The 11942-nt window shown below is 36.0% G+C and overlaps 1 protein-coding gene and 1 non-coding gene across 2 annotated transcripts; both read left to right on the plus strand.

The window, feature by feature from the left end:
- Positions 1-1822: 1822 nt before the first annotated feature.
- LOC21391106 (probable pectinesterase/pectinesterase inhibitor 20) lies at positions 1823-4724 on the plus strand. The gene is made up of 2 exons (XM_010109392.2): positions 1823-2843; positions 3871-4724. The coding sequence occupies exons 1-2, from the start codon at positions 1859-1861 to the stop codon at positions 4560-4562; spliced, it is 1677 nt and encodes a 558-aa protein (XP_010107694.1). The 5' UTR covers positions 1823-1858; the 3' UTR covers positions 4563-4724.
- Positions 4725-8828: 4104 nt separating this feature from the next.
- Positions 8829-8910, plus strand: TRNAS-GCU. The gene has a single exon. It is a non-coding gene; the product is annotated as a tRNA-Ser (tRNA).
- The last annotated feature ends 3032 nt before the right edge of the window (positions 8911-11942 follow it).

The raw sequence follows: 11942 nt of genomic DNA on the forward strand, positions 1-11942 counted from the left end.
TGTAAGTCAAAGTTTAGGGCGTATTTCCATTTAGGACTCATGCATGTAATTATTCAGACAAATTTATTCTCGTGACGGTGTTCGCTGTTGCCCAAACATCTACCTAACTATAATTCCCTTAATATTATTGCCCTTCCCTATAACATATTAGTTTAATTAACATGTCTAGCTGCTTAGTTGACTTTGTACGTAAGTCGGATATATACGCTTAAAAAAGGAGAAGCTAATTTTCAACGTCAAAGCTTCAGATATTGTTCTACTCTCCGACTCTTCCTTCATTTTCAAGATCTAACTTTAATTTTCAGCTGGTTATAAAAAAATTAAATAAAACGACAGATCTAGTAGTTGAGAATCATTCAACGAAAGACTTCTCACACACACGCTTTGCCATGTTTAACGTAGATGAAAAGACTATAATATGAAAGAGGAAAAACAAACAAACAAAATGGTACTCCATTCACATGAGATTTCAGGATTTTCTTTTTATCCCTAAATACTATGTGTTAGCTAGGGGAGTATTACCAAACTTAAGAGGAGACAAATATATACAAATATACAATATATATTTCCCTTCTTTCATTTTATGACGAGTTTATATATTCATGAAAGTACTATTAATGTATCGCCAACATTAACAATTTTTTATCAATTTGTTATTAACTCTGAAATGTCTCTTGCATATAATGTTGAAGACTCACATAATATATGTGTGAGTTTTTTTTTCTATTAAAACTAGTATGGTGTTGTGCCTACGGCATTTTGTTCTTTAGTTTTTTTTTTTTTTGAAAAAATGAAAGAGAATGTTTTTTTTCTAAAGAATTATAATGAATAGAAAATTAGAGAAAATAATATATTAATGAGAAAATTTTAGAAAATAAGTGGAAAGAGAGTAAATGCTAATCAATAAGTTATTGGTACGAGACATTTATACCAAGTTTCAATCAAAGATTGAAGTACAAAAGTACTCATCCCTCCTCTATATAAGTTAATATAGATAGTTAGCTATATGTAGTTCTTTTTTGCTAGAAAGATAGTTAGCTAGCTATTATCATTAGTTATTCTTAAACATCTTTCATGCATGAGATTCATAGGTCCTGCTTAACATTATTCTCATTTATTAAATTCAACTATATTCATATTACCGTCCTAAAAGCCTTAAACCTTATGAAAACTTAAAGCAAATTGTGACAGAAAAGTTCCTTTAATATATCAAATGTCTCATGTGACCTTAAAATAATGTTTATTTAATTAAGTGCCTCATGGGACATAAAAATATTGTTTAGTTCTTTTTAAGGCGTAGAATTTGATCAAATATCATTTTAGACTCGCAAAATAATAGCTCCCCCCCCAATTTCTTTTGTTTTCTTCAAATTCCTAACTATATAGTAATTTCGGAGTGGTTGCAAACTTAATGGTATTTGTACACTTGATTTTTTTTAAGGTGTACAGTTAAAATCAACCTCAAACTTCATAAATGTTCCTATATATAGTTTTAATTTTTTTTCTTTTAATTTCTTTTTGTGCTTTTGCCTAACTGGATCCAATCAAACAAGGGTTAAGGTTTAATTGACAATATTATCCACTAAGCAAGCTATAAGAGTTTCCTGGTCAGTTCTTTAACGTTGACAAATGGGAAGCCACAACCCACCACCATCATAATGAAAAAACAAATATTATCACATACTTGGCTCCTACTTTGTTCATGAGGACCACTAAGATCAAAAACACAAATTGCCCTATTTAATAATCAAAACTCATGCACGTTTTCTTCCTATATATACTAAACTCAAATCATCCAAATCTTCAATTATTCACCAAGCAACAACATTATATCTCAAATAATTGTCCTTATCAAAACATGGCCAAACAATCCAACCCCTTTATGTTCTATTTCCTCAACATCACATTTCTCATTCTCTTGACCTCTCCACCTCATGCACAAGCAATCTCCAGAAACAACGTTTGCAAGTCCACAAGATTTCCTTCTTACTGCTCATCAGTTCTCCCCAACAACGACGCCGGTATCCACGATTATGGGCGATTATCGCTCCGAAAGTCGCTTTCTCAGTCCCAAAAATTCCTAAACTTCATCAACTCTTATCTCCAACGTAACTCTGTCTCCTTATCACAGCCCACAATCCGAGCTCTCCATGATTGCCGGGAACTTCTCTCCGGCAACATCGACTTGCTAGGGAATTCGGTCGGACCCCTAAACAACACTAGTAAACTCCTTCCGAGCTTGGAAGCCGACGACCTGCAAACCCACCTCAGCACCGTCATGACCAACCTCCAGACCTGCTCCGACGGTCTGGAGGCGTCGCCTTCGGTAAAAAACGACGTGTCACAGACACTATCTGATGATTCAAAACTGCACAGTATCACTCTGGCTCTTTGCACCGAGGGGTGGGTCCCGAAGCAGAGAGACGGAGAATCACGAAGGTCGAGGAGTCATCGGGTGTCCTCAAAGGGACGGCTGCCGATGAAGATGTCCGACCGGGCCCGGGCGGTTTATGACCGGGCGAGGAGCCACCACCCACGCGGTCGGAAGCTTCTTCAGGTGGGAGACGAGGAGGTTGTGATTAAGGATATTGTGATTGTGAGTAAGGATGGATTGTGGAACTATACTTCTATCAATGATGCGATTGCGGCGGCGCCGAACAACTCCGCCTCCTCCGGCGGATACTTCTTGATATATGTCACCGCCGGTGTCTATGAAGAGTATGTTAATATTGCGAGTAATAAGAAGTACTTGTTCTTGCTTGGAGACGGGATTAATCAGACCATCATCACCGGGAGTCACAGTGTTGGAGATGGATGGACTACTTTCAATTCTGCAACTCTGAGTAATATACGCTTCTCTACAACCCTTTTTTTTTTCAGATTTTTTAAATAAAGAAAATCTTCTTTTTTAACCTTAAGATATCGTAGGCGTGATAGTCACGCATTCTCTGCTCAACAGATTCTGCCTTATTTTTCTAAAGGCCAGTCATATTAGTTCACCAATTAAATACGTAATTTTTTCTTGCCAAAGTAAACTTTAAAAAAGTCTAATTGAAACTGAATAGCTATTTGTTAATTCTTGTAAGACTTATTGTATAAAATTAGGTCTTACAAATCTATGAGTAACCCTACTTATACCAATTTATTTTTTGACTCAAAAGGATTTGTTTATGATTTTTTTTTCCAATTGTTTAATTGGTATATATATAGTTGAGTTTCAATTAGTTATATATCACAGATAACATGTGCTTAACTGACTAACAAACTACTAATGTCTTCAGCCAAAAAGAAAAACCTGCCTAATTTAACCTTTAAAATAATACAATATATGTGTGTGTATATAAAGAAGTAACTTTTAGTACTATTAACATCGTGTTCATGTATATTAACCTTTACTCAACATAAATTTCATGTGTGATATATCCGATCAATATTTGCTTCAGTTGATTGATATTTGATTTAGCATTCTTAGGCCTTAGTTGACAAAAATTTAATAAAGAACTCAATTAAATATATGATATTATATTATTTCACTATAGAATGTGACACTTGCTCCGATTAATGCCAATTCACTTGCATGCCTTAATTTCCAAGTCCCCGAAAAAAAAAATACAATCAAAAGTAATCACTTATCAATTATAATCTATTGTCTCATTCACTTCGCAATTTTGAGTTTTTGATTCGGGTTGAGATGTGATATTTTTAAAAATTTTAATTGTAACAAAAAAAATTAAATTTAATATTTTTTAAAAATTTTTAATCATAAAAACTTAAATAGATAAAATAAAAATTAACTTTTATATTTGCAACGTTGTAATATGCATCTGACACATGCAGTAATATATTAACATTACATTTTTTTTTCTGCAGTCGTGACGGGGCCAGGCTTCCTTGCGGTGGACATAACGGTGCGCAACACCGCGGGGCCAAGCAAAAGTCAGGCGGTAGCGCTGCGGAGCGGTGCCGACCTCTCGACCTTCTACAGGTGCAGTTTCGAGGCCTACCAAGACACCCTCTACACTCATTCCCAACGGCAGTTCTATCGTGAATGCGACGTCTACGGCACCGTGGACTTTATCTTCGGCAACGCCGCTGTCGTCCTCCAAAACTGCAACCTCTACCCCCGGCTCCCTAACAAGGGCCAGTTCAACGCCATCACCGCCCAAGGCCGGATCGACCCCAGCCAGAACACCGGCACTTCCATCCAAAACTGCACCGTTCGACCCGCCGGCGACCTCGCCGCCAGCAACGGCACCACCAAGACCTACCTTGGCAGGCCTTGGAAAGAATATTCTCGGACGGTTTACATGCAGTCTTTCCTCGACGGTTTCATTGACCCGGCGGGTTGGCACGAGTGGAGCGGTGATTTTGCGTTGAACACTTCGTACTACGCCGAGTATGCGAATTGGGGTCCCGGGTCGAACACGACGAATCGGGTCAAGTGGTCGGGTTATCATGTGATCGGCGCGACGGAGGCGGCGAACTTCACGGTGTCAACGTTCTTGTCGGGGGATAATTGGCTGCCGCGGACGGGTGTGCCTTATGCTGGGGGGTTAATGTGAGGAAAATTAATTTTGTAAATTCAAATTGATGGACAATGTGTTTTTCTTTTTTTCAATTTGGCAATGGAGTTTGAATAATTTGTAATTCTTTATGGGGTTTCCTTTTCGTTTCCATGAAATATTCTTTCTCCTGGGATTTTTCTTTTCCCCGTTAAAAGTGTCTTTAGGACTAAAATGAAACTATTTTCGTGGATGGATCTACCATAAGAATCCTAAATCTACTTTCTGAGATTATTTAAACCGGGGGGTTAACCTATGAATTATTTTTGAAAAAGAAAAAGGTTTGGTATGGTCTTACTTTAACCGTTAATCCTAAAGGTGATTGTCGTTCACTCCTTTATTGTCGTGTTCCTTTTTCCTCGTTTCTAATTTAGCCGTCATTTCTAATCACTTTGTCGTATTTCATCTTTGATTTCATTTTCGTTTATTGAGTTAATAGTCGTTTTCTACTCATTGGTTTCTAACCTTATTTTCGTGTTTTCCCTTCTGCTGTCGTTTTGTCTTTTATTAACGCTTCGTCCATACTCTCGTTTCTTTGTTATTATTATTTAGTGGTAAACAATAGTCATAGTATTTGACATGAAAGAATGCATTTACGTGTCAAAAGACGAAAGATAATATTCACAACCATCTACTTTGAGATTTAAGTTTAAGATTCTAGCATTACTTTATTATTATTATTTGGTTTCCCTTTATTTAAGGTTTGTCTTGTTTCGCTTTGTTATCGTTTCAATTTTTTTTTAAAAATCGAGTTGTCGTTTTCTTATTATTATTGTTTCGTGGTTTTTTCTTCTATTTGTCGTTTAGAAGCTCGCTATTGTTTCTAGTTCGTTCTCGTTTTAACTTTTATTGCGTCCTTTATTTGGTTGTCTTTATTAATTTGTGCACGAATTACACTTTTCCCAACTAAACTATTGGCCTTATAATAAAGTGCCCCTTAAATTTTAAAAATAATAAATTTTCTCCTGAACAATTAGCCGTTAGCACGCGTCTCATTTTTCGGCCTCCTAAGTTAAATTTTAAACGTTAAGTATCACGTTAATGACATGTGACTCTCATTTTAAGGGCAAATAAGTAATTTATTGTGTCAAGTTAGAAATAGGATAAAATCATCCATCTTCGAAATAGGGCAAAAAAGGGCAAAAAAATTCGAGAAATTGAGACACCCAACCTCCCATCTTCAAACCCATTTCCACACACCCAAAATCCTCTCATCGTTTTCGATCTCCCCATTCAAATTGAAGGCCTTAATTTCTCCTTCCAACTTACAGTAACATCTTGGCTGCACTCTAGTCTCAACCTCATTAATTTATCCTTCCCATCGTCCACATTTGAGCCCAATACTTGCAGAACTGTGTGAACCCTTCCTACCTCTGCTACTACTGTTGGCCGCCATTCATGAACTCAGGCAAGGTGGAGTAACCCAAGGCTGCGACTATTCCCATCAAATTTAGGCAAAATCAGATAGGGTTGAGAAGGGGATGAGAAATGGGAATTAGGACAAAATTCAAAAATGGCCACGAAATAAAAGGAAACCTGAGAAGGGGATGAGTATATGGGTAAAATCGTCATTTCATAATAGAATAAAAATTAAATGCCTCAGCGACTTTCACATGACACTTAACGTTCAAAATTTAACTGAGGGGGCGGAAAAGGAGGACGCGCGCCAACGGCTAATTGTTCAGAGGGAAAATTATTATTTTTAAAATTTAAGGAGCATTTTGTTATAAGTCCTATAATTCAGGGGGAAAAGTGTAATTTGTCCTTAATTTATTGTCGTTTGTACTGTATTGTCGTTAAACTATTTATCGTCATTTTATAATTGTTGTTGTTGTATTATTTTCTTTAGTCGTCTTTAATGAGAGGTCTTTGGCTCTTGATACTTCGTTGTCGTTTAAATTCTATTGTTGTTTTATCATTCATTTCTTAAGGTCCATCATGTTTTTTAACTTTTATTGTCGTTTTAAACTCTGTTGTTCTCTACTTCCCTTATTGTCGTTTCATCTTTTTTCTTTAGTTGTCATCTATACGGCCTAGGTCTTGCCACTTTGTTCTTGTCTATTTTATTGTCGTTTTTTCGTTTTCCGATTGGTTACTTATTGTTTATAAGTTCATAGTTGTGTAATGTCGTTTATCTGATGCTTGTTGCTCGCCAGGTCAGATAATAAAAGCCTTGCCGCTGCTACTGCTAATGATAATAATAGTAATGATGATGTGTAATGTCGTTTATCTGATGCTTGTTGCTCGCCAGGTCAGATAATAAAAGCCTTGACGCTGCTGCTGCTAATAATAATAATAGTGATGATGATGATGATGAAAGGTTTCTTTATTGTGCATCCTGATGTAGCGGAAGTGTGAGAAAAATAAGAAAAAGAAATAAACTTTTAAGATCCGTTGATTTACTGAGAATATTAGAAAATTCATTGATTTAATTGAAATATTAGAAAATAGATTTTTATAAACTTATTAATTCGCTCACGAATGTTAAGAAAATAAACATTAATCACTCATTAGTTCAACAGAATATTAAGATAATTTAGAAATTGAGAATAAACTCATAACTTTATTAATAACTTAACTAAACTATCAATAACAATCCTACAAGTCCTCACTAAAATAGGTAATCGAAAACATGCTAAAGGAAACAATCCCAAACTAATTTTGAAAGCAAGAAAAAGGAAACTAACTTATCCTAAATTACAAAAATAACCTAAAAGGAAAAGGAAATAATAAAACAGAAATGATTCATAAATTAGAAAGTAAATCTGCTGCTTGGTTGCCAATCTTTGAACATTTGGCTCCATCGTTCGGTTAACCAGACGTGTCCAACCGGTTAATCGGTTGGTCTTCATCAGCAGTCATACACGCTGCATTACGTCCCCTAAAATAGTGCACCGGTGGAGCAGGTTTTACAAGTCGTTCGACTCTAATTTAATGGGGGCAATCGACGTGATGTTTGAGTGCTGTTTATTTTTATTGAGGCATTATATCGCACGCACCAACAACAATAAAGCTTTTAACCTGAGCAGGCTACTTTCATGAAAGTGCGTGGCATTTGATTTTGTGAACCCCACCTATTATTTTATATATGAACAATAGTTCAACTTTAAAAATTGAAAATCAATAGAAAAAAAGACTCCCAAGTTCTAAACACCCAGAAACCCATCTCTTCTTCCATGGAATCAACCATAAAGATTGACTGTAATGATAATGATCCATGGAACTGAATTCCAAATGAGACTTACAGAAAAAAAAAAAAAAAAAAAAGAAACACAAACAAAAAATAACCTTTGAACCCCTTGTATGATATAAAATCGCACTTGTATATTGGGTTTGCAGTAGATTTTTTTATTTGTGTGTGTGTGTGTTTTATTTTATTTTAATTTTTTTAAGTTAAAACATTGATTTTCCTGAAAAAAAAAACTAATGTGAAAGTTGGAGCATTATAATAAGGGTAGACTTTCATCTCTCATCGTTAGATCACAAAGTCAAATGACATTTTATTTGCTCCACCGGTGCCTATTTTAGCCTACCGCACCATAAAAAATGCCAAAAAAAAAAAAAAAGATATTTGTGACTCTCAACAATCATGCATGGAAGATCTTATTCTGTCAGTGATTTGAGACTACGTCTAGAGATGTCCGATAAGCTTATGAATGGGAAAATCGGACTTCCCAAAAAAGAAAAATTGTATAATAATGCAAAAACCTAGTAATTTTACTTTTGGTAATTTTACTCTTGGTCAGGTAACGGTACCCACGAGTTTATCTTTTTGGCAATTTTTCCCCAAGAATAATAAATAGCCTATTTGCCGATAAAAAAAATAAATAAATAAAGAGTTTTTAGCGCAATTCTCCTTTTAATTTGTCATGGTTTAGTAAATTTTTCCCAAAGCTTTCAATTTTGATAATCAATCCCCTAACTTGTAAAATTATTATAATATGTCAGATTTTATTAAATTTGATCAAATTTTATTAGATTTAAGAAATTAAAAGTTGAGTAATTAAAATATTTATGTTTTCATTTGAATTGGAATGTTATAATTTTTTTGTCGAATGTGTTTTTTCAACACTAATTTAACACAATAATCGTCAAAATAGGACATATTGTGAAAATTAAAAGCTCAAGAAATAAATTGCTAAAGTCATACAAGTTCAGGACAAATATGTAAAATACGGACATTTTGTACAATAAATATTTAAAATGGTTATTTGCTAGTATTATTTAAAATTATATATAAATAATATTTTGCTCACTTGCAAAATAGTCGCTTTGGCCGAGTGGTTAAGGCGTGTGCCTGCTAAGTACATGGGGTTTCCCCGCGAGAGTTCGAATCTCTCAGGCGACGTTATTTTTCTCTTTCCTTTTACTGCGTAATGTTTCCAACTCTCCTCTTTGTGAGTGCCAACTTTTGTCTTTTCTGTCCCAATTAAAATGTCTCGCTCCTGTACTTGACATGAATATGATTTAGTTTCAGCCTTGCCATGCCATCCATGCTTAAATTTGAGTTAGGAAGTAACATCTTTTAAAGTTTTTAATTGTAATAAAAAAAAATTAAATGTGATATTTTTTAAAATTTTTAATAATAAAAATTTAAAATTTAAAATTTAAATTAATAAAATGAATGGGGCTAAAACATCCAACTTCAAGGGTCTTCTCAATCTTTTTCTAGTGGTTCAACGTGCACTAAGATATGATTGGCCAATATTTGCTCATCACCACTTATCACACACTAGCTTGAAAGGGACGATCTTCTTTTTTCTTTTTTTTTTTTAAATACTTTTTCCCAACTACCATTTTTTAAAATTTTGTTTGATTTTTACGTTTTGGTGTATTCATCGTACCATTTCTTATGCTTCCTACACTATAAGTTTGGACCAGTTCTAAGCTAACAAAGACGCTATTAATTTTGAGATTTTTAAATGGTCAAAGTTTTGGTGATGGGAGTAGCCCCTCTTCTTTATTATGGGCCACTTGACTGATTGTGAGTAAATCCGGACCCATTCTTGTCAACTTGAGGCTCCTATTGAAGATTCTTAATTATTTTTCTTCCTGGTATTGTCCTATGATAGTGAACATCATGCGATCCAGTTTGAATAATCAAATTAAGCTTACAAAGTAACGTAGAGAGAAAATCTTAAATGAAGAACCAAGCAAATTTCTTTCCCTTGAATTATAACGGCATAACATGGTGAAAGCAGAAAAATGTCTATGTGAAAGAGAAAAACAAATAAATAGTCAATATGCTGACAAGAATAAACCAATATACATCAATTGCTGGATGTTCATACCCAAATTCCGATCCTCAATAATAATATCCGGCTGTCCACAATTTGACCCATACAAAATTTGAGTGGTGCAATGACAGAGCACAACTCAAAACTACCGCCAACCATTAGTTTAATAAATATGAGAGGTTCGAGGGTAAAGCTTTGGAATTTGGATGTAGCATTCGTGGTAAACAGATGCTTTGTAATATTATGTTGGAACAAAAATTGTCCGCAACTAGGCTGCTTGCGACACACATACAAAAATCAGACTTGATATATTTGTTTAATTTTAAGAGTTATTGAGAGTGTTGATGTCTGATATGACTCGACATCCACATGCGGATACGTACAGTGATTGAATTTTGTTCTCCGCCTCTTTTCAGCCGTGCTCCAATCTTTGCTTGGGTTCGGATGTACATGTCCTGCATTGGATGACAAGAGAAGGATTCGGAGTAAGAGGACACTAGTATGGTGCTTATCAAAGACACTCTTAACGCTTAAATTAGTCATGTCGATCGGGATCAATAAATAGAGTAGTAAGAATTAGGCGGAGAAATTGTATTTATCTCAATAAATGACTATAGGGTTATTTATAGTTTACTGTTCGGGTAGGACCCATGAGCCGTCAGGGTCTAAGTGTACGGCTGTACGGACATGTCAGACAATAGAACAAGTGTCATCAATCGATGGTTCTCGGACCGCCTTCATTCAACGGTGGAGAGATGCCCAATTGGCTGGAGCGCACACGGTGTTATGGAATTTGTGTGCTCTTTGGTGTTCAACCATGTAAGGCTTGCACTGAGCTATAATGACATGAAATGGTACCTGGACGTGGTCCGAACAGGGCTTGAGGTGTCCTGACCTGTTGGGAGGATAGAGTTGGCGAAGAGAGGGCAGCTAATCGGCACATGCTCTTGGAATAGTGATCGGCGGGACAAACTGACCACTCCAACAACAGAGATAGTACCGGTTCCCAAATAACAATTCAATTCCTATTCTTTTAATTTTAGCAAAATCATACAGAAAAAAAATCATTAGAAGAGAAATCTTTTTTACAAAAATAAAAAAAGAAAATTTGGCATGACTATAGTACCGGAACCCATATTTTAGGTATCCATAACGAAATGTTTTTAGACAATCCGATAAAAATTACCAGTCCCAGTTCACATTCTCATAAAGATAAAAATAGACATAATCACATTTGCTAACCACTATTATGACCTAATATTTAATAAAAAATGAAAAAAAAGTACCCAAAAAAAAATTTGCCCCACAGCTCCGTCACATTGCTGCCAGAATCAGCCTCACAGCTTGTCAGGATCGCGACAACAACGGGATCTTCGTCGCGATGAATCACAGCAAGATCACGACATGGTTGGCCATTGCGACGAAATCGTGGTTGGATCTCGACCTGGATCAAGATCGTGTCGCAACAGGTCGCCTTTGCAACGGGTTCGCGACATGGTTCGTGACTGGTCGCGGTAGGATCACGACCTGATTCTTGACAGGTCACCGTCGCGACGAGATTACGGCCGTGGTCGCGATGGGTGACCTCCACCACCCTTCCCGTGATCTTAACGTTTCAGATCTTAGGGATCACTGGCGACCTTTTTTCAGTAACGAGGATATAGATTCATTGAATTTGCAGTTTTTCTTTCCTTTTGAATAAGAGATCTGGTGTGGATGACTCATATATCTAATGGTGACCTTAATTAAGTTTTGACCGTTAGATTCACATGTGATGGACCACAAATGCATTAGGGCAATCAGTACCGTAGCATTTTCCCAAAGAAAAAGAAGGAAAAAAAACCGCATATAATAGATTAAAAGGAGTGTGGCTGATGTGTCCTAGAAAGTGGGAGGAACAAGTGTTGATTGGGTCGCCCTTGAAGTCAACCCAAACTTCAAGTAGTAGTAAACTAAACTATAGTTGTCAAAAGCATTGGCGGTCTTTCTAGGGCGCCTATGACCAAAAACCCATAGGGAATAAGGGACCCATCAACCGCGTGCTCGTCCTACTCCTAGAGCAATGCATTAATAATTAGCTCCAAAGTCATATTATGCGGGTTGCGCCGCATCCAACCTGCCTCTTTATTGGTTCCTCCCTCTT

This window comes from Morus notabilis, unplaced genomic scaffold (assembly GCF_000414095.1).
Source record: "Morus notabilis unplaced genomic scaffold, ASM41409v2 Scaffold1103, whole genome shotgun sequence".
Taxonomy (NCBI): domain Eukaryota; kingdom Viridiplantae; phylum Streptophyta; class Magnoliopsida; order Rosales; family Moraceae; genus Morus; species Morus notabilis.

What these genes read in the sequence shown, in the direction of transcription:
- LOC21391106 (XM_010109392.2), top strand. Translation starts at nt 1,859, where the DNA reads ATGGCCAAACAATCCAACCCCTTTATGTTCTATTTCCTCAACATCACA. An exon ending in TTTCAATTCTGCAACTCTGA is followed by an intron (nt 2,844 to 3,870) that starts GTAATATACGCT and finishes TTTTTTCTGCAG; the next exon opens with TCGTGACGGGGCCAGGCTTC.